This window comes from Littorina saxatilis, linkage group LG5 (assembly GCF_037325665.1).
Source record: "Littorina saxatilis isolate snail1 linkage group LG5, US_GU_Lsax_2.0, whole genome shotgun sequence".
Classification (NCBI taxonomy): Eukaryota; Metazoa; Mollusca; class Gastropoda; order Littorinimorpha; family Littorinidae; genus Littorina; species Littorina saxatilis.
Window position 1 is genome coordinate 13,620,754 of NC_090249.1, and position 27,520 is coordinate 13,648,273.

General features: G+C 46.8%; 1 protein-coding gene across 1 annotated transcript in view; it reads left to right on the plus strand.

Moving 5' to 3' along the window:
* Positions 1–27,520, plus strand: part of LOC138966357 (multifunctional protein CAD-like) — a 113,633-nt gene that overhangs the window by 20,407 nt on the left and 65,706 nt on the right. Inside the window, exons 12-26 of the mRNA XM_070338556.1 lie at positions 912–1,145; positions 1,567–1,788; positions 3,230–3,418; positions 11,493–11,726; positions 12,128–12,265; positions 13,084–13,251; positions 13,717–13,799; positions 14,275–14,521; positions 14,704–14,802; positions 15,491–15,592; positions 18,466–18,588; positions 19,411–19,593; positions 25,470–25,688; positions 26,020–26,187; positions 27,138–27,320. Coding sequence (XP_070194657.1) covers positions 912–1,145; positions 1,567–1,788; positions 3,230–3,418; positions 11,493–11,726; positions 12,128–12,265; positions 13,084–13,251; positions 13,717–13,799; positions 14,275–14,521; positions 14,704–14,802; positions 15,491–15,592; positions 18,466–18,588; positions 19,411–19,593; positions 25,470–25,688; positions 26,020–26,187; positions 27,138–27,320 — 2,592 coding nt within the window. The remainder of the gene's footprint in view (positions 1–911; positions 1,146–1,566; positions 1,789–3,229; positions 3,419–11,492; positions 11,727–12,127; positions 12,266–13,083; positions 13,252–13,716; positions 13,800–14,274; positions 14,522–14,703; positions 14,803–15,490; positions 15,593–18,465; positions 18,589–19,410; positions 19,594–25,469; positions 25,689–26,019; positions 26,188–27,137; positions 27,321–27,520) is intronic.

Sequence of the window (27,520 nt, forward strand, 5' to 3'; positions counted from 1 at the left end):
GTGAGTGAGGTGAAGCAAACACTGGAATAGACTATTTTCGGAAATACATGTAACTCTGGTTTGTATGGGTTGTGAAAGAGTGAATACCCTTGGTTTTTCTCTGACAAATAAATTCACATGTTCCTGTCCACATGTTTCAGACACACCCCTCGCTAGTGATTGGCCCCTCCAATGTTTGTCTGAGTAAAAACAAGGGTATTCACTCTTTCACAACCCATACAAACCCGACAGAGTTCTTTTCTGAATGCGTCTATTACATACAATAATAAGTCCCTTCAAGTTCATTGAAGTAGAGTGCCTAATGATGTTGTATGAGGGTTGTTTATTCCAGCAGTGTTGTGTCTGGTGAGGGCCGTGAAGAAGGCCAGAAAGAACAGTAAGAAACAGCATTTATCCCAGCAGTGTTGTGTCAGGTGAGGGCCGTGAAGAAGGCCAGAAAGAATAGTAAGTAACAGCATTTATCCCAGCAGTGTTGTGTCTGGTGAGGGCCGTGAAGAAGGCCAGAAAGAACAGTAAGTAACAGCATTTATCCCAGCAGTGTTGTGTCTGGTGAGGGCCGTGAAGAAGGCCAGAAAGAACAGTAAGTAACAGCATTTATCCCAGCAGTGTTGTGTCTGGTGAGGGCCGTGAAGAAGGCCAGAAAGAATAGTTAGTAACAGCATTTATCCCAGCAGTGTTGTGTCTGGTGAGGGCCGTGAAGAAGGCCAGAAAGAATAGTAAGTAACAGCATTTATCCCAGCAGTGTTGTGTCTGGTGAGGGCCGTGAAGAAGGCCAGAAAGAACAGTAAGTAACAGCATTTATCCCAGCAGTGTTGTGTCTGGTGAGGGCCGTGAAGAAGGCCAGAAAGAATAGTAAGAAACAGCATTTATCCAGACCTCACAGAATTATTTCTCACCTTTGCCTCAACCAGGTGATAGAAAGCGAGCGTCCAGACGGCATCCTCCTGACGTTCGGTGGGCAGACGGCGCTGAACTGCGGCATTGAACTGACCAGCAGCAAGGTCCTGGAGCAGTACGACGTCAAGGTGCTCGGCACTCAGGTCCGGTCCATAGAATGGACAGAGGATCGCAAAGTCTTCGCCGACAAGATGGCCGAGATTAGTGAAGCCGTAGCGCCCAGCGAGGCGGCCTTTTCCGTGGAACAGGTAAGATGAAGTGTCTGTAATTGCTTGACTTTAGATGTAAGGTTCTCCCCAGAAAACGGCGTATAGCTGCCTAAATGGCGGGGTTAAAACAGTCATCCATATAAAAACCCACTCGTGCAAAAAAACACAAGTTTACATGGGAGTTTCAGCCCATGAGCGCAGAAGAAGATGATGTTGGGTGAACGTTAGCAACTCTGGTGCAAGGCACGGCAGTTACAGCTGGGACCGATCAAAAGTGGTTAGTTATAGACATGTGAATGTGAAGAAATTAGTTCAAAAATTAGACTATGGGAAGGTGAATGATGTTGGAAAAAACTCGTCGCGGATCTTGTGGGGTGGTCATTGCGGGCAGGTGGTCAATTTCGAGGGGTGGTCCAAAGGGCAGGTTTGACTGTATATTGCATATTTTCTCGTCATTTAGGTGTTGGAAGCAGCAGAGAGGCTGTCTTACCCTGTCCTGGTACGGGCCGCTTTTGCCTTAGGTGGACTGGGCTCGGGGTTCGCATCCAATAAGGAGGAACTACAGGTTCTGGCCACTTCTGCCTTCGCTCACACCAGTCAGGTGCTGGTCGACAAGTCGCTCAAAGGATGGAAGGAGGTTGAATATGAGGTGGTGCGCGACGCCTATGACAACTGTATCACGGTACGTTGATTGTTGGAAGGAGAGAGAGAGTGGTCGTGTATGTGCAAGGATGCATGCATGTGTGTGTGAACTGCCTTTTCTCACACCAGTCAGCTGCTGGTTGACAAGTCACTCAAAGGATGGAATGGGTGTTAGAGGAAGAGAGAGTGTGAGTGTGTGTGTGTGTGTGTGTGTGTGTGTGTGTGTGTGTGTGTGTGTGTGTGTGTGTGTGTGTGTGTGAACTGCATTCGCCCACACCAGTTAGGCGCTGGTCGATAATTAGCTCAGGCTGAAAGAAAATGGAATAATTGTGAGATGGGGTAGCAATGCTTAAGACAACCGTATCATGTTGCGAAAGATTATGTGAGATTTAGTAGAAGTGTCATGATGATGGGGGACATGCACCAGATATTGTCATTTCTCGGTCATTTTGTTAAATAGTATTTGATGATTGGACCATATGTGAGGTGACATTAGGCATTATTCTTCCTTTTTGAGTCACTTGAGAAAAAGTGACTCTATGTAATCGGTCAGTGTTAGTCTGTCCGGCCGGCCGTCCGTCCGTAGACACCACCTTAACGTTGGACTTTTCTCGGAAACTATCAAAGCGATCGGGCTCATATTTTGTTTAGTCGTGACCTCCAATGACCTCTACACTTTAACGATGGTTTCGTTGACCTTTGACCTTTTTCAAGGTCACAGGTCAGCGTCAAAGGAAAAATTAGACATTTTATATCTTTGACAAAGTTCATCGGATGTGATTGAAACTTTGTAGGATTATTCTTTACATCAAAGTATTTACATCTGTAGCCTTTTACGAACGTTATCAGAAAAACAAGGGAGATAACTAGCCTTTTCTGTTCGGCAACACACAACTTAACGTTGGGCTTTTCTCGGAAACTATAAAAGTGACCGGGCTCAAATTTTATGTGAACGTGACTCATTGTGTTGTGAATAGCAATTTCTTCTTGTCCATCTGATGCCTCATATAATATTCAGAACTGCGAAAGTGACTCGATCGAGCGTTTGCTCTTCTTGTTGAATCTTTTATCTATTGTGACAAAACGCTAGAGACACAGCCGTTTGGGAGAGAGACTTAGGTGATGGTAGACTTAACATCTATGTGATGCTGCTCATAAGGGAGGTGGCAAAAACAAAAAGCGATGAAAATTTGGAGTAGGTGGAAAAGAGGAGAACCCTCATGGCAGATGACATGAGGTATGAAATCATTTCCAGTGAAAAATCCTTAACAAATCTTAGAAAATTAGGTCTTAAAAAGGAGGTAGTCTTAAAATGGGAGTAATTTAACAGAGTTAATGAACAGAGAGTCTGGAGAAGCAAGGTCTGAACAAGGAGGAGGTCTAAAATGTGGGGGTCTCAAAAGGGCAGTTCCACTATATAATTATATATTCAAGGTGTGACACAGCACTAAACTTGCCAACACTTTTCATCCTCCTCACAGGTGTGTAACATGGAGAACGTGGACCCCCTGGGTATTCACACAGGAGAGTCCATTGTGGTGGCACCCAGCCAGACACTCACCAACGCTGAGTACAACATCCTGCGAAAGACCGCACTCAAAGTCATCCGCCATCTTGGTATCATCGGAGAGTGCAACATCCAGTACGCTCTGAACCCTCACTCCCAAGAGGTGAGTGTATTTGGTTTTGGGTTGGAGGGGTATGTTGGTTGCCTTTGAGTGATAATATCTCTTCGTTTCAACTGCAAGTATGCTCTTCTCCTCCTCCTCCTCCTCCTCCTCCTCCTCCTCCTCCTCCTCCTCCTCCTTCTTCTTCTTCTTCTTCTTCTTCTTCGCTCCTACCGAGTATGCTCTGAAACCTAACTCTCAAGAGGTGGGTGTTTTGGGTTGTTGGTTTTGGGTAGAGGGTATGTTGCTTGAATTTGAGTGATAATGTGTCTTGGTTTCAATTGCGAGTATGCTCTGAAACCTAACTCTCAAGAGGTGGGTGTTTTGGGTTGTTGGTTTGGGGTAGAGAGTATGTTGCTTGAATTTGAATGATATCTCTTGGTTTTCAACTTAACCCTTTTTCAGGAGAGATGAGCATAGACTTGGATTAATGTGATGGGGTTTACTGATTATGAGGGGAAAAGTTAGGAATGAGGGTTATCTGCAAGTATGTCAACCCTGGACTTAAATTAAATTACATATTCTTACTCCGAATCACATAAAGCATTTGACTACGTCTGAGATGCTAGGTACTGAAAAAACGCTACCCATCAAAAAACAAACAAAGGGAAGCGACCCCTACCAAAAAGCTTGAATAGCTATGGTAACAGCCAGGTTCCCTGGGAGTTACCTCCCATATAGCTACTTCCTCTCTGTCACCACGTGACCGCTCATACTGACTTCAGCGTCTTGCAGAGAGGTTGTGTTGGAAATTTTGTGCGCTTTCTGTGGCTGCCTTTGGTGGAGTTGTTCACTTGCCGGCCACGTAACCCATCGTTCTCCTGTCAGGGCTTCGTTTGGTGAGCCCGTTCTGTTTTTTCTGTGGTTTTTGTTCGTTTTCGCCTGCTGTTGCTGATATTTTGTCCCTTGGACTCTGTGTGTCAGTAACACGTGCGTGTTGCCATTTTGCTTCTGTCAGCTTGGCTGACTTGCTGTCTGTGGCGTTTAGCCTGTGCTTGTTCACTGTTTCGTTGCAAGTTTGGTTTGTTTCTGCGTTGTTAGTTACTGCTTGCGGTTCGTGTTTACGTTCATTTTCAGTAACTTTCCTTGTAAAATTTTTTGCTTGTTTACGTTTTCGTTGTTCGTCAGCATGGCTGATTCAGACAAACGTAAGGGTAAATCCGATTTGAAGGGCAAAGTGAAACCTAAATCTTCTAGCACCAAGCCTTTGGTGGTCGTGTCGGATGAAGCACGCAATACCATTTTGACGGTGCCCATTTCACCGCCTGGTCCTAGTACTGTTTCTCGTCCTAGTACTTCTGCCGTTACTCCGCCGCCGCCCTCTGCGGCTCCGGAGCAAGGGGCTATCGTTGCCTCCTTTTTGAGTTCGTTACTCCCAGAGATACGTTCCATGGTTCAGACTGAAATGCAGCGAGCGTCTCCTTCCGCTAGCGCTTTCCTTCCTGCGGAGATGGGGGGGGTGCGTTCCCTCGCTTCCGTGGTGGTTACCTCGGCTTCCGGTCTGCATGCTCAGGCTGCTTCCGCCTCTACCACAGGCGTCTCAAGTAAGTCGGACCGGTCTGGCAGCCCTCGTGAGGCGTTCGGACATTCCCTCACGGGAAACGGTTCATTGGCTCGGGGTCACTCCCTGCTCTCTACTGGCAACAGTACTCCGTATGGTGAATCTGTCGCTCAGCTTCGGTGTCTGCCCTCACTAGCCCGCACCCAGTGCCGCAGTGACGGGTTTGACCGAGAACTGGCCTCCGGGCTTTACGGCTCTCAGCCGCAGTTCTCGCATTCGTCGTTTCCGCCCCCGGCGGTTTCGACGTCTGCACTTCCGGCTTCGGCCGGACACGCTGTCTCTCATCCTAGCACGTCCGCTTGGCTGCAGGAGAGGGATCAACGGCGTGAGGTTTTTGCGCTTCCGGCGCTTCAACCAGGCAGGCTGTCACTTCCCCCGGACGGGGTCGCGACTTCCTCCCACGTACATCCGGTGGCTTCGGATGGGTTTCCGTCTTACCCTATGCACTTTAGTCAGGGTTCAAGTCGGGATCACGTCCAGGATTACGGGTTTCCGGTTTCCGGTCATCTCGCGTATCCTGCCGCCGGCGTTCTGGATGACTACGGTCATGGCACTTCCTGTGACCACTCTGATGTGCAATCAGTGGCCAGTGAAGAGCCTCCTTCGGGAATGTCGTCAAGGCTGCGTGTCATCCTGGACACAGCAGCTGAGGTGACTTCACGTTATTTCCCGGAGGGCACGGCTGCGGCGGTGTCTCCCACTTCGGGGGTACCCTCGGCGATGTCGGATTTCCTACCTGCTAAGGAGGCTAATCCTTCCTTCCGCTTCGCGGAGTCGCCGGCCATAGCCTACCATCTGTCGCAAGTCTGGGCGTCGGCGCCTAGGCGGACAGGTGGTGTGCCTTCGGACCCTGTTCCGTTTCTGGTGCCTTTCGGCACAGTTCCGGAGCAATCTCAGCCTTGGCTGGCGACGATGGCACAGACTTCTACTTTCGTGCCATTGCCTCAGCGGAAGCTTGCGCTTCCTCGGCATAGCCGGAACCTCGTTGCGTCTTACGCACTTCCGCGTTCCGTCTTGCCGGTGACGCCGGACTTGACAGCTCTTCTGGCCAAGCCAGTCAAGGGCGACTCAGTCATTCCGGTGAAAGATAGCACTCTCCTCTCCCTGGAGGAAGTCGGACGTCAGCTGTTGGAATTGGCGTCAATTTCCGACACGCTGATTCGGGCTCTCTCTAGGTCTTTGACGGACGACTTAGTCCCGTTTACGCTCAGCGAAGAGCAGAACGCGGACGACGTCTCCTCCCTCCTCACAGCGTTGGCTAAGGTAAATGAGGAACAGACTCGTCTGTCCTCTTTACAGTACGCACACGCAGTCTTGGCGAGGAGGGAGTTGTTTCTTGCCAACTCTCAGTTTGCAGAGCAGGTTACCAGAGACACTCTCAGAGTGTCTCCGGTTGTGGAGGGCTCCTTGTTCAGCCAAATGGCGCTTGTCGCTCGGCAACAGGAGATTCAGTCCAACAAGGATTCTCAATTCCTGGACATGACTCTACAGGGCATGAAGCAAGCTAAGCCTTCCCAGCAAGGGAAGTCTCAGCCGGCCTCTCATCCCAAACCTGCTCAGAAGAGACCTGCACAGCAGAGCTCCAGAGGCGGCAAGAAACGGATGGCGTCGGGAAGGGGACGAGGCGGCTCAAGTAGCAAGCCTCACCCCCAATGAAGCGCTCCCGGTCTCACCACCCTCCCGCCCTCCACTCTGGTGATGGCGGGAGGCCCCTCCCGGGCACTTTCCCATTGGATGGTATCAGTAGACAGCCAATGGATAGTGGGAGTTGTGAGATCGGGCTTCCGTCTCTTATGGCGGGAGGAGAAGGCACCTCTTTCCCGACATCCGCCGCTCTTCAGACCCCCCTCCTCGCAGGAAGCAAGATCCGTCCTTCAGGCAGAGATTGTCTCCCTGGTGCAGAAGGGCGCGGTCGAGAGGGTCCTGGACCAAAGCTCACTGGGGTTTTACGGCCGGCTTTTCGCCGTCCCCAAAGCTTCAGGGGCGTGGCGCCCCGTCTTGGACTTATCTCTCCTCAACACTTTTTTGAGAGAGATCAAGTTCAAGATGGAGACGCCGGCCACGGTCAGGGACTCTCTGCGCCCAGGAGATTGGGCGACCTCCATAGACCTGACGGATGCATATTTCCACATTCTCATGCATCCGGCCGACCAGAAATGGCTTCGTTTCCGGTGGGGAGATCAGGTCTTCCAGTTCCGCGCGCTCCCTTTCGGGCTGTCTCTCGCACCATGGATCTTTACCATGGTGGTGAGACAGTTTTGCGCTCTGGCGAGGTCACAGGGGGTTCGTCTGCGGGTCTATCTGGACGATTGGCTCGTTCTGAATCAATCCCAGATAGGCTGCTCGCAGCATACCCAATCGGTTCTTCGAGAGGCTCACCTGTTGGGTTTCTCGATCAACCGATCAAAGTCGGAGCTGATCCCGTCTCAAACGTTCACCTACCTCGGGATGTCGTTCGACACGGTTGCCTGGACTGTCCAGCCCTCCCAGCGACGGGTGGACAAACTCCAGGCTCAGATCCGCTCCACTTTGCCTCTCCTGCAGGCGCCCCTCCGGTCTCTCGCCTCCATCTTGGGGCAGATGGAGTCCATGGCTCTGTTGGTTCCTCTGGGCAGGGTCCACAAACGGCCTTTTCAGGCAGCGCTGAGGCCGTTTGTGGACTCTCCTCAGGTGGACTGGAACGCCCTCGTCCCTCTCCAGGGATGGTTCCAGTCCGCTACCCTTCCGTGGCTGGACACGGAATGGATCAGCAAGGGAGTTCCGATCGCCTTACCTCCCCCAGACTTGGATCTGTTTACAGATGCTTCTCTGCGGGGATGGGGGGCACACACGGACCTACACACGGTGTCAGGTCTGTGGTCGGAGGAACAGAGCCAGTGGCATATCAACTTGCTAGAGCTGGAAGCAGTAGCTCTAGCTCTAGTCGAGTTTCTGCCCTCCCTGCAGGCCAAGCATGTTTGTCCGTTTACAGACAACACGACTGTGGCCGCCTATATCAACAAGCAGGGAGGCTCGCGGTCCCCGTCTCTCTCGGACAGGACCTGCGAGATCCTGAAGTGGTGTGCTCTTCACCACATCACGATCTCAGCCAGGTACCTTCCAGGGAGGCTGAACACTCTGGCGGACGAGCTCAGTCGCTCCGGCAGAGTGCTTCAGTCAGAGTGGACCATCACTCACGGGGCACTGCTGCGCCTTTGGGCTCAGGTCCAAAAGCCTCTCGTGGACCTCTTTGCCACAAGGTTCTCGAAGAGGCTTCCGGTGTTTGTCTCGCCATTCCCGGATCCTCAGGCTTGGCGAGTAAACGCTCTGGACATTCCCTGGACGGGCCTGGAGGCGTACGCCTTTCCGCCTTTCCCATTACTCAGCCGAGTAATTCGAAAGGCGGAGCTGGAGGGGCCGACTCTTCTTCTGCTGGTCGCCCCTCTGTGGCCGTCGCAGGTCTGGTTTCCGGACCTGCTCCGGCTCGCCCACGGGCCTCCCATTCCTCTCGCCCTTATGCGAGGGGAACTCGTGCAGCCCCGAACAGGCATTCCACACGAGGAGCCCAGTCTTCTGAAGCTTCACGTGTGGAGGTTGTTCGGGACTCACTGAGGCGCTCGGGAGCGTCATCCTTGACGCTGGATCTGGTGGACCGCTCGCACAGGGCGTCCACGGCGTCTGTTTACGCCTCACACTGGAGGTCCTGGGCCTCCTGGTGCTTGGAGAAGGGGGTGAGTTCGGTGGCGCCTCGCTCTATGCAGGTGGCCAACCACCTCTCTTTTCTTTTTTCGCAGGGTGCGTCTGTTTCCTCCTTGAGGGTCCGGCGCTCAGCTATCTCTGCGACGCTTAAGCAGATCGGTAGATCTATTAACGTCGGGGGGGTGATTGCAGCAGTAATCAAGGGTGCTGCTCTCAAGCAGGCCAGGTCCAGGTGCCCGTCCCCCAAGTGGGACCTGTTTCTGGTCTTAGCATTCTTGCGGTCTTCGGAGTTCGAACCGCTGCGGGAGGCTAGCCTGCATAATCTTACTCGGAAGACGCTGTTCCTTCTTCTGTTGGCGACGGCCCGGCGGGGTAGCGAGGTCCACGCCCTGTCGGGTCTGCCAGAGGATATTTCTTTCGAGTCGGACGGCTCTGTCTCTTTGCATTTCCGTCCCGATTTTTTGGCAAAAAATCAGACTCCGGGGCAGGCCTCTCCGTTGGTTAGAGTCAAGGCACTGACCAACGCGTTGGCTCCGGACGACCCTGATTTGGCCAACTGCCCTGTTCGGGCCCTCCGTTTGTACTTGGAGCGCACTCAGCCCTTGCGTTCCAAGTCTCAGAAGTTATTGTTTCTCTCCCTTCTTACAACTCGGGAGAGAGATGTCTCAAAGGTTACGTTGGCCCGGTGGGTGACTTCTCTGATAAGGCAAGCTTATGTTTGGAGTAGCACAAACAGGGGGGGGGGGGGGGCGCTGCCTGCCTTTCCCCTGGACTCCCCCAGAGCCCATGAAACGAGGGCATGGGCATCATCGCTCGCAGTCCTACGCTCCATGCGCCTCGATGATGTTTTGTCTACTGTGTACTGGCGCTCTGAAGATATATTCCTGAATTATTATCTTCGGGACATTTCTGCCCTCCGCCAGGACGGCTCTCGTGCTCTGCCTGCACTTGTAGCAGCTGGTCAGGTTCTGACCAGAACGTGATGGTGAGTTTGAGTTTATTTCTTGCCCACCGCCATGTTGATGTTATCTGCTTTATGTGATTCGGAGTAAGAATATGTAATTTAATGGAAAATTTCTAAGTAAATTTTCATTTCATTAATATACTTACCCGAATCACATAGTGAATTCCCTCCCTCCTTCCCCGCTTGTGGTTTTTAGTCTTTCTGAAGCCGTATGAGCGGTCACGTGGTGACAGAGAGGAAGTAGCTATATGGGAGGTAACTCCCAGGGAACCTGGCTGTTACCATAGCTATTCAAGCTTTTTGGTAGGGGTCGCTTCCCTTTGTTTGTTTTTTGATGGGTAGCGTTTTTTCAGTACCTAGCATCTCAGACGTAGTCAAATGCTTTATGTGATTCGGGTAAGTATATTAATGAAATGAAAATTTACTTAGAAATTTTCCATTTAATGGGAAAATATGTGGCTTAGAATTGTCTGATTGCTGATGATGCTTGCGTCATTTTTGACTCACATGCGAAGCAAAAGTGAGTCTATGTACTCACCCGAGTCGTCCGTCCGTCCGGAAAACTTTAACGTTGGATATTTCTTGGACACTATTAAGTCTATCAACACCTGATGTGGCCTGATGGTGTATGGTTACAAGATCTCAAAAAACATGTGCGGCAACTTGACTTCACTTCAAGTTCAAGGTCACAGGGGCCGTAATTGTTGTCTTAAAAACGACCATTTTTCACATTTTCGCATTTTTTTCTGAAGTTATCGAGAATGGCAACCTTAGCTATGTATGCTATACAGGGCAATGTAAGCCCTATCTTTGGACACCAGTTTGGTTGACCTTGCTTCAAGGTCAAGGTCGCAAGGGTCCTTTAAAGTTGGATTGTATACATAGTTTGAAGTGACCTTGAACTATGGAAGGTAACTCTTCCAAATCTACATATGTGTGAGGGAAATACATTATACTTACAAAAGTGAGTCTATATACTCACCGACATCGTCCGCCTGTCCTTCCGGGCGTCCGGGCGTCCGTCCCCCCCGTCCGTCTGTAACATTGTATATTTCTTGGACACTATTAAGTCTATCAACACCAATTGTGGCCTGATGGTGTATGGTTACAAGATCTTCAGAAACATGTTTGGCAACTTGACCTCACTTCAAGGTCAAGGTCACAGGGTCCTTCAAAGTTGAAATGTATATATTTTGAAGTGACCTTGACCTTGAACTATTGAAAATAACTCTTCCAAAACTACATATGTGTGAGGGAAATACATTATATTTTCATAATAACTCACATTAGGTTACATATCTTCAAGTTCCAGGTCAGTTTGAGTTAAACTGATATTTGTCAAAAAAGAGAAAACAGGCGCCAGACTAGAGAGAAGTCGGAGAACTGACGTTCCTTGTTCGACTCGATCCCCTAATGACCAGCGATTAGCATTTTAGGATGGAGAACCTTTTGACACAGTATGCACCATAACTTGGATGCAATTACTGAATGTGCAACTCACAATGGCATTAGTTTTCTGTAATTATTTTCTTTACTGAATAAATATTGTTTTTCTCAGTTTTATTGTAAAATTATTCTGAAAGAAAGATCAAGGTCTGTTCAGCATGTGAGTCGTGTGGGCTTTGCCCTTCTTGTTCTGTTTGTGTGTTTGCCTGCATACTGGTGTACTGATCCTTGTTCTTGCTAGTCTTTCTGTAAACGAATGAGTGACCAGGCCGGGGAAGAGTTTTTAATGTGAGCTGTGAAACTTTATTTACTCTCTGATGTTTTTCGTTTGTGTTTGTTGCAACATTGCCAAGCATTTTTGGTTTGCTTGCCCTCACGTGAGTATCTTTCTTGACCTTCACAGCTTTTCTTTTCTGTTACACTTACAGTACTTCATCATTGAAGTGAACGCCAGGTTATCCCGCAGCTCAGCGCTGGCCAGCAAAGCCACGGGCTATCCCCTGGCCTACGTGGCTGCCAAGTTGGCCCTGGGTATACCCCTGCCAGAGCTGAGAAACTCTGTGACCGGGTCCACAACCGCCTGTTTCGAGCCCAGTCTGGATTACTGCGTGGTGAAAGTACCGCGCTGGGATCTGCGCAAGTTCCAGAGAGTCTCCAACAAGGTCGGTGAAGGATTTTGCTTTACTTTAGGAGTTGATAATAATAACGACAGCTTATATAGCGCGCACCACAGTAATCTATGCTCTCCACACTTTACATATTAACAATGAATAAAAGTTGAATTATTCCTTGAATTTTTGGTGTTGATTGTCACAGTGTGGGAGCTTTGCGAAGAGTGAGGGCAAAGCGTTCTGATTAGCTGCAGTTTTTGTCTAGCTGCAGGGTTACCTATAAACTTTTTGAAAACATTCTGGCCTTCTAGTGTTGCGATTTTTTTATTTTGGAATGTTAGCAGTCTGTGTGTTTTGAATTTTTTTTATGTATGTGTTATTTTTCATTTTAATGTATTCATTTTAATTGACAGTAAAGTGTTGTTATTGTATTATCATTGTGGTTGTTACAGATCGGGAGCTCGATGAAGAGTGTGGGAGAGGTGATGGCGATTGGCTGTCGCTTTGAGGAGGCCTTTCAGAAAGCCCTCCGCATGATGGATGGAACGGTGATGGGATTTTACCCCAGCGATGAAACTGCGTGTGAAAAGGTGAGCTCACTGGTTTCGACCGGCCAGGAGTCAGTCTTGTTGAACATGGATCCAATGTGTACCAGTTCTCAGTGTTTTGGAGTTCTTGTTTTTGGCATTGCATAAATTTGGATATTTGTTGGGCTCTGGGATAGTTGTTTTATATTCACTGTATTAATTGGATTGTATCATGTGTGTGTGAGTGTAGGTGTGTCTGTGTGTGTGTCTGTTTTTTTGTTGGTAATGACTACCAAGCACATTTAGATTGTTACCTTTCTTGAGCTATTGTGATTTTCGTTGTTTTGTTCAGGGCTGCATATTCCTTGTCATTTCCTCAGCTATAATACTGAATAATGTTTTTTATGTTGTTACCTTTCTTAAGCTATTGTGAGTTTCGTCATTTTGTTCAGGGCTGCATGACTCTTATCATTACCCCCCGCGGGTTAGGGGGAAGAATTTACCCGATGCTCCCCAGCATGTCGTGAGGCGACTAACGGATTCTGTTTCTCCTTTTACCCTTGTTAAGTGTTTCTTGTATAGAATATAGTCAATTTTTGTAAAGATTTCAGTCAAGCAGTATGTAAGAAATGTTAAGTCCTTTGTACTGGAAACTTGCATTCTCCCAGTAAGGTAATATATTGTACTACGTTGCAAGCCCCTGGAGCAAATTTTTGATTAGTGCTTTTGTGAACAAGAAACAATTGACAAGTGGCTCTATCCCATCTCCCCCCCTTTCCCTGTCGGGATATGACCTTCGTGGTTGAAAACAACGTTAAACACCAAATAAAGAAAGAACTCTTATCATTTCCTCAGCTATAATACTGCATATTGGTTTTCAGGAGCTGAGTGATCCGACAGACCGGCGTATCTTTGTGCTGGGGGCGGCGCTGGCTGCAGGTTACAGCGTTGACAAACTGTACGAGCTGACCAAGATTGACCGCTGGTTCCTCCACAAGCTGCAGAAGATCACTGACCACTACCACCTCATGGAGAGCCACAAGGGCAAGGTCAGATTCATGGCTAGAAATAAGGCCTACCCCCAAAAAATAGTTTTCTGTTCCCCGAGTGACGGTTATTTTTGTTGTTTTTTAGCCAAACCCATGAACTTTTTAAAATATTTTTTTTGTCCTAAAAAAAAGTGATTTGCAGACGGCACAAAGTAAGCTACTCTTCTCCAACACTTAGGGGACAAAACATGCAGGACTTTAAGCGAATCCAGGTAGGTAACCCCAAATTAAGCAACCCAGTCGTACCTACCTACCTCCCTTAATTTAGTTGGCCCTGTCACCAGTAACAATCATTTATTATTTGGTAGGTCAAAGGAACAGGGCCGGGAACACTTGCTTAATGGGTAAAGCACCACTCTGCAACTAATGCACCCACAGTTTTAAGAGAAAAAAACACCTTTTCGAGTAGTGTTCTTGCTGGAGATCTTTAAAAAAAAAAAATGTATTTCATTTTTTCTATTGTAGATGAAGGACCTGCCCCGTGACATTCTACTGCGGGCCAAGCAGTTGGGTTTCAGTGACATGCAGGTTGCTCAGGCCGTTGCCAGGTATGTACATTTTTGTCATTGCCACGACTGTTCTTTAACAGGTCAGGCTTTTTGAATTTTCACAGTTTGAGTGATAGTTATCTGGTCCTGTCTTTGATCATTTTGATGTGAGTGTATGGTTATGAGTGTTTCTAATCACTATTGAGCAACTTACTTTGTCTCATCTGTACACTCTTCACAGCCCTAGTATTCTTCCATTTATAAAACAATGCTGTTCAGTACAGTGGTACCTGTGATGAAAGGACACCTTTGGGACCAGCCAAAATTGTCCCTACATTGTAGGTGGCCAGTTATGTCAGGTATTTTGGTGGAAATAATTGACAAAGGGACGCCAGAAGGTGTCCTTTTAAGGGAGGTGTCCTCATCAGAGGGGCCACACAATGCATGTACCACTGTATAACTTTGGCTGATCTCAGAGAACTGTTCCCAGCATGCATCTTTCAACATTTCACTATCTTTTTCAAAACTCTCACAGCACGGAGCTGGCAGTTAGAACAGCAAGAATCTCAGCCGGCATAACGCCCTTCGTGCGTCAAATCGACACGGTGGCTGCGGAGTGGCCTGCCACAACAAACTACCTGTACTTGACGTACAGCGCCATTCAACACGACATCACCTTCCCCGGTGGCTACGTCATGGTGTTGGGCTCTGGTGTCTATCGCATCGGTAGCAGCGTGGAGTTTGACTGGTGCGCTGTCAACTGCATCCGAGAGCTGAGAAAGGTAGGGTGGATTTTGATGTCGTTCGTTGAATGTGATCTCTCCCCCTGAATCGGTGTATGGCTGCCTAAATGGCAGGGTGAAAAAGGTCATACACGTTAAAATCCACATGTTAAAGCCCATGAACCCAGAAGAAGAAGTGTTATGTCTCATCATCTTTAATTTGTTTTTGTTTTTTGAAACAGATGGGTCGCAAGACAGTGATGGTGAACTACAACCCAGAGACAGTCAGCACGGACTATGACATGTGTGACAAACTGTACTTCGACGAGATTTCTTTTGAGGTTAGTTACTTCTTCTTACCTGCACTTGCTATTTTAGGTCATAGCTTTACATTATTATACATCTAATGATGCTGTACCGAAGTCCTACTTGCTATTTTAGGTCATAGCTTTACATTATTATACATCTAATGATGCTGTACCGAAGTCCTACTTGCTATTTTAGGTCATAGCTTTACATTATTATACATCTAATGATGCTGTACCGAAGTCCTACTTGCTATTTTAGGTCATAGCTTTACATTATTATACATCTAATGATGCTGTACAGAAGTCCTACTTGCTGGTGAGCTCAGGTTTTATGCTGGCTTAGTTTTGGGTTTGTTGTCAACTTCGTAAGTAGCTTCATGAATCAGGGAGATTGTTTGGAGCTGAATGCATTGAGTCATATGCAATTACAAAAAGTGAATATTTTGCTGAGGAGTTTTGGGCTTGTCAACTTTGTGGGTATTTTTCAGACAGAAAGACAGTCAATGTATGTACATGATTACACAAAGTAGATATTTTGCTGAATTTTGAGAGTAGGTTGTCCAGCCGAGAATTAATTGCCAAAAAAAATAAGAGTGTAGGGTTTATTTGTTTACAAGCACTAATCGTTTGTGATTATGGAAAGCAGCGTTGGTGTGAAGCAAGATGTTTTGTTTGTTGTGGGTGAAGCAAGATGTTGACTGAATGGACTGTGTATCAACAGGTGGTGATGGACATCTACAACTTGGAGAACCCAGAGGGGGTGATTCTGTCCATGGGCGGTCAGTCGCCCAACAACATCGCCATGGATCTCCACAGACAGCAGGTAGACTATGTGTATGTGTGTGTGATGAGGATTGGGGGAAGCAGAGAGCAGGCCAGAGCAGGGGGGGGGGGGGGGGGGGGGGGGGGGGGTTTGATTCTGTCAATGGTCAGTCTCCCAACAACATCGCCATGGATCTCCACAGACAGCAGGTAGACTATGTGTATGTGTGTGTGATGGGGATTGGGGGAAGCGGAGAGCAGGCCAGAGGGGGGGGTGTGTGTTTGATTCTCTCAATGGTCAGTCTCCCAACAACATCGCCATGGATCTCCACAGACAGCAGGTAGACTATGTGTATGTGTGTGTGATGGGGATTGGGGCAAGCGGAGAGCAGGCCAGAGAGGGGGGGGGGGGTGGTGTTTGATTCTCTCAATGGTCAGTCTCCCAACAACATCGCCATGGATCTGCACAGACAGCAGGTAGACTATCAGAATCAGAATCAGAATCAGAATGGTTTATTTGCTCAGGCAATATGCCCATTGCAAGTTGGGGTGGATTTGGGGAAGGGTATTCGAACACTCAAATATCGAAACCGAAGCCGATAGTGCATTTACACAAAGTTGCATAAGAGTGTCCGTTCAAACTGACATTACGACATGTCAGACGTGTCGCGCTCTGAACGAGGCTATAAGTGTCCGTTCAATGCCCATTGTTTTTCACAATACACACGATTTCATGTTCGATCGCGAAACGTTCGTTAACCAAGGTAGAACCGGATCAAGTCAATTAGGATCTTCTGTCTTGCTTGAACCTTCCGTAGATGGTGTTGTGGTATGTTCCATCTGTCCACTGGTCTCCACGAGGCGAGCCGCTGCATGTAGCCTAGTTCCTCTGGAATCATGTTCTTGGAACCCTGCTTGATGAACCAGAATGTTACTTCATCGCTGTATTCAATCTGTGGGTTGGACACAAGCACAAGATCGTCCGTCTCGAAAATGTACAGCGGTTCTGTTGTGCTGTCATCAGTCACAATCCTGTGATGTGTGTTGTTCCTGCGCCTGTCCCGGAGACGACGCTGCAATGGCCTGTCCATGATTGCCCCAGTATACTCTTTAACTGTGTCAAAAGGATCGTCTTTTTCTGGGTCAATACAGTTTTCCCCAGGCACGCTTTCTGTTGTCATGTGTTCAGCTGTTTCAAGGCCGTGCTCTTCTGCGTGCAATGTCGTTGAATAAACAGAAAATGGGTCGCCACTTGCCAACACAGTCGAGTCACTACTGTTTGCACGTGACTTTCCAGCGGTCACCGTGTCGAGGTCTGTGTCAGGTGTGTGATCTTCTTTTGTATGGCAATTACTCAGTTGTTTTTTGGGTGTAGCTTCAAAAAGAGGCACATTAAAAGTTTCACTTGCCTTATCCTCTCGTTTTGCTTTCCTATCCTCAGCTCTCTTCTTATCTCTTCGCATCTGGCTTGGTGGTTTTCTGCGATAACATTGAACCTTGTTGTCATGTGTGTCACTGTGAGCGTAGCGTGTAGCTGGGTCACCATCAGTGGTCGCCGGTGCAAGTCTGACAACAAACGTCAAGTTGTCCCCATTGCCGGCGATTTTCCATGATGTGACGTGGTGGTCGTGGAGCAGGGTTTGTAGAGATGTACTTGCAGCAGTTGGTAAACCAACGACTGTCATCCTGACGGGTTATTGGCAACTTTGGGTGGAAACGAAGCGCAGCTCAAAAACTCCAACCTGCCCGCTCGGCGAAATCTTGCGAGTCCAACAGGTAGACTATGTGTATGTGTGTGTGATGGGGATTGGGGGAAGCGGAGAGCAGGCCAGGGGGGGGGGGGGGGTGTTTGATTCTCTCAATGGTCAATCTCCCAACAACATCGCCATGGATCTGCACAGACAGCAGGTAGACTATGTGTGTGTGATGGGGATTGGGGGAAGCGGAGAGCAGGCCAGAGGGGGGGGGGTGTGTGTTTGATTCTCTCAATGGTCAGTCTCCCAACAACATCGCCATGGATCTCCACAGACAGCAGGTAGACTGTGGGTTGGCGGCCAGAGAAGGGGGGGGGGTGGGGGTTGTAGGAAGTGATTCTGTCCATTGGCGGTCAGTCTCCCAACATCGCCATGGATCTCCACAGACAGCAGGTAGGGCAAGAGAGTGGTATGTGTTGAGAGAGAAGTAGGAGATGTCAGGTGGGTTAGGTGACTGTCTCTAATGACAGAAACATAAGTGAGACATAGGAACACGTGCATGCATGAGTGTATTGACACATCCACTCACCCTCTCAGTTAAAAATTTAATTAATTTTGTACAGATATGGTTATGTACTCACACACTTTTGCTCTCTGGTCTCTTTCACTGATACACCCACACTCTCTCTCTATCTTTCTCTCTCTCTGTCTCTCCCTCTACCCTTCTCCCTCTCTCTCCATCTCTTCTTCTTCTTCTTCTTTCTTCTTGGCGTTCGCAGAGGTTACACAATCAGTCCAGCACTGGTGATAAATGTTGTCGTTTTCTCCAACTCCTGTCGACTGCCGTATAGTTTGGTCTGCAAGGGAGTTGGTGACGGCCACACTTCTTTTCGTTCCTCATCTAGTAAGGGACATCGCTGTAAGATGTGTTCCGCTGTTTGGTCCTCTTGACCGCAGGCACAGGTTGGTGATGGCGCCAGCTTGAACTTTCGGTTCATGTGAGCATTGAGCCTGTTGTGGCCAGTACGCAGCCTGATGAGGTTGACTTGCTGCTCTCTGGACATTGTGTGGTAGTCATCTCTGTTTGTCCTTGGCCTCATCAATGCCTTGATGATTGTCTTCTGCTCACTAAAGCTTCTCCATCTCAATCTTCTACACTCTCTCCCCCCCCCCCCCCGCCCCCCACCCCCCATCTCAGTTGACTTAAGGATATTTTTTAAATGACCAATACTTTGCACAGGTGACGATTCTGGGGACGTCACCAGACATGATCGACATGGCGGAGAATCGTTTTAAGTTCTCCCGCATGCTGGACACCATGAAGATCAGCCAGCCGCTCTGGAAGGAACTCTCCACCACAGAGGTAAAAGATGACTCACAATTTACATGTACCAGGTCCGGTATTGAAGAGTAGAGGTTAGAGACTTTAACTCTGGACAATGCACTTTAACTCATTGTCTCCCAGGTTCGGATATATCCGTACCCACTCATATGGCTCTATCTGACCAGGTACGGATATATCCGCTCAGACTGTTATCTTCAATTGCTTCCTGTAACGTCCATCTAACGCCTGCATTCCAGCGTGTTGATACAGTTACTACACCGTTACTACACTTCTGAGTGACCTGCTGCAGCACAGCTGGTCTCGGCTAAAAAAAACACAAACTTGGTCAACATTGGTGGGGTAGAAAGTGTTAACCCAGACTAAATTCTTTAAAATTGACTCCTGCATCCTGGCCCAGGTGTGCATTAATTGGCCAGTGACTGTTAACGAACCATATCGTTTCTATCACTTGACAATTGCAGTAGATTCAGTTTATAGTGATGAGCAGGATATTGGTAAGAAGAGCTTAATGAGAATGACAGGTATTAATGTTTAACCTTTACTAAATGAATGGAGTTAGGGGCTGTAGAGCAGTATATTGTGTACACTTTCTTTGTCCATTTTGAACACATATGTCAACATACAAAATCCTACGACAGCTTCATACTTCAAGTTCTGACTGGTGCTTCAGACTCTGGATTTTGAATCATAAGGTAGTGTGTCTTTGCACTGTAGAGTCAAAAACATACAGATTTTGTTGTATCGTTCTGAAAAAAGTTATCTGGAACAGAGCTGGTAAGGACGTTTGTTTTAAATCATGGTGCTGCATATTGTTTGTAAGTATGCCATTTCATGTTGCAGGCTGCCATCAAGTTCTGTCAAGACGTGGGCTTCCCCTGCCTGGTGCGCCCATCTTACGTCTTGAGCGGAGCGGCAATGAACGTGGCTCACACAGCCAGGGATCTTGAGAACTACCTCACACAGGCGGTGGCTGTATCCAAGGAACACCCTGTCGTCATCTCTAAGTTTATCCTTGAGGCGAAGGTTTGTTAAAGGTCTTGTGATAAATTAGGTGTGTGTGTGTTTTTCTTTGCATTGAACAGGCGTTAGATAACCAAAAGGTCGAGGACATTTGGTCGAGAGAATAAAAACATCGAGGGTGACAAAAGGTCAAGTGCGACAAAAGGTCAAGCGCAACAAAAGGTTGAGGATTGAAAGTGAACCGTGAATTTAAGATTTCTGTGGGGTTTGTAGAATGATAATGAGGCTGTTCTAGTGAGAGAAAGAAATAGAACTTGTCATCCCGGGAGGAAGAAAAGAATGTGAAGCATTCCCATCATCCCAGCCCACCGTCTTGCCTTATTTCTTCCCTTCCTCCCTTTCGCCTCCTTCTACCCTCCTTTAAACTACTCTAGGGCAAGATCCAGTTGACCCCCCGCGGGTTAGGGGGAAGAATTTACCCGATGCTCCCCAGCATGTCGTAAGAGGCGACTAACGGATTCTGTTTCTCTTTTTACATTTAGTCAAGTTTTGACTAAATGTTTTAACATAGAGGGGGGAATCGAGACGAGGGTCGTGGTGTATGTGTGTGTGTCTGTCTGTGTGTGTGTGTAGAGCGATTCAGACTAAACTACTGGACCGATCTTTATGAAATTTGACATGACAGTTCCTGGGTATGATATCCTCAGACGTTTTTTTCATTTTTTTGATAAATGTCTTTGATGACGTCATATCCGGCTTTTCGTGAAAGTTGAGGCGGCACTGTCACGCTCTCATTTTTCAACCAAATTGGTTGAAATTTTGGTCAAGTAATCTCCGACGAAGCCCGGACTTCGGTATTGCATTTCAGCTTGGTGGCTTAAAAATTAATTAATGACTTTGGTCATTAAAAATCTGAAAATTGTAAAAAAAAATATTTTTTTTATAAAACAATCCAAATTTACGTTCATCTTATTCTCCATCATTTTCTGATTCCAAAAACATATAAATATGTTATATTTGGATTAAAAACAAGCTCTGAAAATTAAATATATAAAAATTATGATCAAAATTAAATTTTCGAAATCAATTTAAAAACACTTTCATCTTATTCCTTGTCGGTTCCTGATTCCAAAAACATATAGATATGATATGTTTGGATTGAAAACACGCTCAGAAAGTTAAAACAAAGAGAGGTACAGAAAAGCGTGCTATCCTTCTCAGTGCAACTACTACCCCGCTCTTCTTGTCAATTTCACTGCCTTTGCCATGAGCGGTGGACTGACGATGCTACGAGTATACGGTCTTGCTGCGTTGCATTGCGTTCAGTTTCATTCTGTGAGTTCGACAGCTACTTGACTAAATGTTGTATTTTCGCCTTACGCGACATGTTACCCTTGTTAAGTGTTTCTTTTATAGAAAATAGTCAATTTTTGTAAAGATTTTAGTCAAGCAGTATGTAAGAAATGTTAAGTCCTTTGTACTGGAAACTTGCATTCCCCCAGTAAGGTCATATATTGTAATATTGCTATTTTATATGTTACATGGATTTCCATTGGTCAATTGGGCAAAACTGAGCTCAGTGCAAAAGTGATATCGACGACATTTCCGTCGATATCAGTTTTGATATCGACAACCTCTTTATTGCTTCCCCACTTCAAAAACAAAAACACCTAAATTTAAAAACAAACAAATATATATGAAAATGTAATGATCCCAGAATTTAGTTGAGCAAGTGACTAAAGACTTTTTGAAAGAAAAGACATTTTGAAATACTGAAAAGTACAAGAAAAGAGTGAACAAAAAGAAATAATAATCAGAGGGAGGGATATGGAACAGCCAAAACTGAGACAAATTCTTTTGTAATTTCTTTACAGTAAATACAAAATGTCCAGAGAATTAGCAATATATCTAACATTGACTGACTGTGTGATGATATCTTCTGCTATTGGTCTGTTTCGACAGTGATATCAAAATCTCGACCTCCGATCTCGATTTTGATATCACTGTCTCAACAGACCATAGCAGAAGATGTCACACGCTTTCCTTCTTTGCCACTACTAAAGCAAACGTGTGCAAGATTGTATGTTACGCGCTTTGGAGCATGTGCAAGAACGGATTCAAACTCGAAATCGTCCCCCCAAAAACCCCAAAATGCACACACGACTTTTATTTCTCCTGCTGTTATCGTTTCTTCTCTTTACAAATTCTTCAACGCTCAGAATACTGAAAACGGCATCCCAGACGACAGTACTGTTTCCATACGCGAATTTAGCTGCCCTTGGAAAGTGGCTCGCTCAGGAGGCCTGTTAGTCTGACACTATAAGGACAGAGTTGTGAACATAGATGACAAAGATCCCGGAAAGAACAAACATTTCGCGGATGCAGACACAGAAAGACGTCATGAAGATTGCGATGCTTCAAAAGATACAGACTGTGACGATGACTGTGACGTCATTCACATATTCCGAGACGTCATTTATAGTTGTTCGGTCACTTTCGTCAAAAAGTAGATCTCTCCACAATGGCTGCTCCTGTGTTTAGGTTTATCAAGCGTGAGTACGCAAAACGTGTTTGTTCTCTCCTCTGTTGAAGCTGTGAGACATAATCGCCATTACGAGCTAGTCGTGTGACAGAGAGTTTTCTTGCACACTCGACTGCTGCTGTTTCACTCCGGCTAAAGCCGTCGTGAAACATCTACAGTCTCGTGTGCAAGAAAACTCTCTGTCACACGACTAGCTCGTAATAGCGGGTAATATCACACAGTCCGTCAATATTGGGTACTACGTTGCAAGCCCCTGGAGCAATTATTTGATTAGTGCTTTTGTGAACAAGAAACAATTAACAAGTGGCTCTATTCCCCCACCCCCCCCCCCCTTTTCCCCGTCACGATATAACCTTGAACAGTTGAAAACGACGTTAAACACCAAAGAAAGAAAGATCCAGTTGCAAATAGCAATTCAGACAAGAGGAGATAAGATATGATAAATCTCTATTAAGGAGGGTCGTGGCATTACCATACAAACATTTTTTTCTTTCACCCAGCCCTTTTTTAAAGAGAGAACTCAGAACTTTAAAGACGAAAGAAAGACAAGTTACCCACTAAGACAGTTAACTATAACCAGCTTTTGGGGGGTTCACAGACGTGGGAACCCATACGATTTGACCGTATTTTGTACGCATGATTGTCTAAAATATACTGTTCAAAAAAAGAAACGCATAGTTGCTACTTGCCAAATTTGTTTTATTTTTCGAAAAAATTAACAGAAAATCCAATATTTAGATTATTTGTTTGAAATTTGGTATGGACACAGTTGAATGCACACACAGTTCATTTGCATCTTCAAATCAATCAGTCAATCAATACGATTGGGTGCCGAGGCTGTCAAGTCAGTAGGGGGTGTGACTGCCTTGAGCAGCAACAACTGCCCGGCACCTCCTGGGCATGGACTGGATCAGATGCCGGATATCTTGCTGTGGGATGGTGTCCCACTCCTCCTGAAGTGCCTGCAATAGATCGCGGTGATTTGCCGGCGCTTCTTCTCGCCTGCGCACACGTCTGTCCAATTCATCCCAGAGGTGTTCTATCGGGTTCATGTCTGGCGACATGGATGGCCAGGGAAGCACCTGGACATGGTGGTCGGTGAGGAACTTGGTGGTGAGTCGTGCTGTGTGTGGGCGAGCGTTGTCCTGCTGGAATATGGCATCCTGGTCAGCCAGAAGAGGAACGGCGTGTGGGCGCAGAATTTCATCCACGTATCGCTGGGCAGTTATGCGCCCTTGGACGTGCACCAGGGTGCTCCTTCCAGCAGTATTGATCGCCCCCCACACCATGACGCCTCCACCACCATGAACGGGTGCCTCATCCACACAGTTGGGCGCGTAACGTTCGTTTACTCTCCGGTAGACCCTCCTCCGACCATCATGTCGCTGGAGCAGGAAGTAGGACTCGTCGCTGAACCACACGTGTCTCCAGTGATTCCGGACGGTCCAGCGAAGGTGCTGGTTGCCCCACTGCACTCGGTTCTGGCGATGGCGGCGGGTGAGGACAGCTCCTCTGTGAGGTCTGCGAGCTCTCAAACCAGCTTCATGCAGGCGGTTCCGCACGGTCTGGTCCGATAATCAGTGTGGCCCGGGGAGAGCCTGGACAGAAGATGAGGCCGACAGGAAACGATTCCGGAGGTGGCGGAGCCGTATGAAGCGGTCGTGAGCAGCAGTTGTCGCCCTTGGTCTTCCCGCTCGTGGCAAGTCAGCAACGGAGCCAGTGGCTTGAAACCTGACCCACAGTCTACTGATGGTGCTCTGGGACACGTGGAAGTGCCTGGCGATTGCACTTTGACTTTGGCCTGCTTGTAAACGACCCAATGCAATTTGGCGGTCTTCTCTGCTCAATCGGGCCATCTTTCGTCGCTGAATTGTCGTCTGATTTCTTTGTGGCGAACAATCCGCTTTTATGGGTTTTGGAAGACATGGTGAGAGCTCAATATTCCCCGAGTTTCACGAGATTACACTGAAGCATGACGAGTGGTCATGCCAAATGAGCAATTTTGACATTGTAGCCACTGATAACGCATGCGTCACGTGCAGAGCTCACTTGTGGCAATGGACGAAAGGCCGACGACCAGATAAACATTTTCTGCAGTTTGGTGGATATCCTTGTAGCCATATAACTAAATTAACCAAATATTACAAGCTATGCGTTTCTTTTTTTGAACAGTATACGATCAGTACGGTCAGTGGGGAAAAAATACGACAAGAAAAATTCCTAGACTACTTTTGTTCACAAGCACATCCCGAAGCCGATCCGACACATGATTACAGTTTTTGTCCGTAAACATTGAAAGACGCATTTATTTTAAATGTATTGGTAAGCTTAATTAACGATGTGACGGATGCGTGTGAAGCATGTTTGAATCATGGATGTTCAAATGCTGTGTGGAGTACGCTCATTTTCCTGAAAATACACCAAGTTTGTTTGAGAATACTCCAAATGCAAAACAGGGGTTCCAAGGTCTGGGTTCAGCTGTGACAAATATATTGTCCTAGTTTGTTTGAGTGCTGATGTGATACACTGTACTGCAGCATGAACCTGAACACTTCAGACACTTGAGCTCAGTTGGGGCAACTAAACTCTGTCTTTGTAACAGATAACACTGTAGCACTTTGACATTACTCTATGCTATTGAGTATCCTCAAAGTTATTGGATGTGCTATTGATTATTATCAAAAGTTATTGGATGTGCTACTGATTATCCTCAAAAGTTATTGGATGTACTATTGATTATTCTCAAAAGGAACTTTGCAGGTTAGGGTTTCCAGTGCTTTTTGAGTCACTTGAGAAAAAGTGACTCTATGTAATCGGTCAGTGTTAGTCTGTCCGGCCGGCCGGCCGTCCGTAGACACCACCTTAACGTTGGACTTTTCTCGGAAACTATCAAAGCGATCGGGCTCATATTTTGTTTAGTCGTGACCTCCAATGACCTCTACACTTTAACGATGGTTTCGTTGACCTTTGACCTTTTTCAAGGTCACAGGTCAGCGTCAAAGGAAAAATTAGACATTTTATATCTTTGACAAAGTTCATCGGATGTGATTGAAACTTTTTAGGATTATTCTTTACATCAAAGTATTTACATCTGTAGCCTTTTACGAACGTTATCAGAAAAACAAGGGAGATAACTAGCCTTTTCTGTTCGGCAACACACAACTTAACGTTGGGCTTTTCTCGGAAACTATAAAAGTGACCGGGCTCAAATTTTATGTGAACGTGACTCATTGTGTTGTGAATAGCAATTTCTTCCTGTCCATCTGATGCCTCATATAATATTCAGAACTGCGAAAGTGACTCGATCGAGCGTTTGCTCTTCTTGTTAGGGGTTAGCTTGGTAACAACGCGTTCAGAATCAACCTTTCAACCAAACTATTGCGTTGCTGATGTGCAGGAGATTGATGTCGACGCGGTCGCCTGCGATGGAGAGGTGATCTGCATGGCGGTGTCGGAGCACGTGGAGAACGCCGGAGTGCACTCCGGAGACGCCACGCTGGTGACACCGCCACAGGACCTGAACGAGCAGACCTTGGCCAAGATCAAGGCCATCTGCTGTGCCATAGGTCGCGCCCTTGAGGTCACCGGCCCCTTCAACCTTCAGCTTATTGCCAAGGTCAGTGGCAGAGAAAGATTCTCAAGTTTGATGTTCTGGAGACTCATCAGTGGTGATTAATTCACTGTGGGAAGAATCTTTTCATTTATTTTGTTTTAAATTAACTTACAAGTAGCGAACATATCTCTTAGACATTTTGATGGGTTCAGTGCTTCACTATCTGTTTGTGGGAATGGTACAAAGTAAGTTTTGAGTTCATTTTTGTGTGCCTTATTTGAATAAGCTGGGACAAGGTATGTGTCTGAATATCATACGACGTTGAAAATTGTTGTTGCGTTTTCTTTTTCTTTCTCTTCTTCATTTAATCATTCTACACTTCTTACATTTGCAGGACAACCAACTGAAGGTGATCGAGTGCAACGCGCGAGTGTCTCGTTCCTTCCCCTTCGTGTCCAAGGCCCTTGATCACGACTTTGTGGCCATGGCAACCAGGGTGATCATGGGAGAAGTGGTGGAGCCTGTCAACGTCTTGTTTGGCTGTGGCCGTGTGGCTGTCAAGGTTAGAAAGACAGAGAGTGCGTGTGTGTGTTCGTGTGTGCGTTGCAGTAGTGTGTGCATGTGTTCTTATCCTGGTCTTAGTCTGTAGGTATGTGCGCATGTGTATGTCTGTCTGTCTGTGGTGTGTGTGTATTGTGGTAGTGGATGCATACATACAAAGGGAAATAAACACTCTGAACGCAGACAACATAATTATGCAATAGAGTAAGTGAGAGTTGTGCAGAACCAATGTCCTAGCACCTCAAAGAATAACAAGCGACTTTCATTCGCAGTTTGTGTATGGGTGTGAGAGGAGGGAATCCTAAAAATGGACTGGGTGGCCGAGTGGTAACGCACTTGCGCTCGGAAGCGAGAGGTTGCGAGTTCGACCCTGGGTCAGGGCGTTAGCAATTTTCTCCCCCCTTTCCTAACCTAGGTGGTGGGTTCAAGTGCTAGTCTTTCGGATGAGACGAAAAACCGAGGTCCCTTCGTTGTACACTACATTGGGGTGTGCACGTTAAAGATCCCATGATTGACAAAAGGGTCTTTCCTGGCAAAATTGTATAGGCATAGATAAAAATGTCCACCAAAATACCCGTGTGACTTGGAATAATAGGCCGTGAAAAGTAGGATATGCGCCGAAATGGCTGCGATCTGCTGGCCGATGTGAATGCGTGATGTATTGTGTAAAACAATTCATCTCACACGGCATAAATAAATCCCTGCGCCTTGAATATGTGCGCGATATAAATTGCATAAAAATTAAAAATAAAATAAAAATAAAATCCCTGTGCTTAGAACTGTACCCACGGAATACGAATACGCGCGATATAAGCCTCATATTGATCGATTGATTGATTGAGGTAAATTTACAGTTTATTAACACAATCTGAAAAAGCAAAGTCTTGAGGGGGTGGGCTGGGATGTGTGTTACATCTGAAAATGGGGTACTAAGTCCTCCCTCCCTTGCAGGTACCAGTGTTTTCCTTCTCACGACTGCAAGGCGCTGACGTGTTGCTGGGGGTGGAGATGGCCAGTACGGGGGAGGTGGCTTGTTTCGGTGAGAACCGCTTCGAGGCCTACCTCAAGGCTCAGCTCAGCGCCGGATTCCTCATCCCCAAGAAGAACATCCTTGTCTCCATCGGCAGCTTCAAGGTTATTTCATGTTTCCGCTTTGTTTGTTTTCCTGTATATGTGTAATGCTATGAAGATATCACATTTTGTCGTAGTTTATGTCTTGCATTTTTCAGCTAAACACCAGATCTAGAAGGCATGATAATTTGCATTGCACAGAAAGTTATGAAAGTCGGCAGCTTCAAGGTCACTTAATGTTTTCGTTTGTTTTCTTGTCCTGT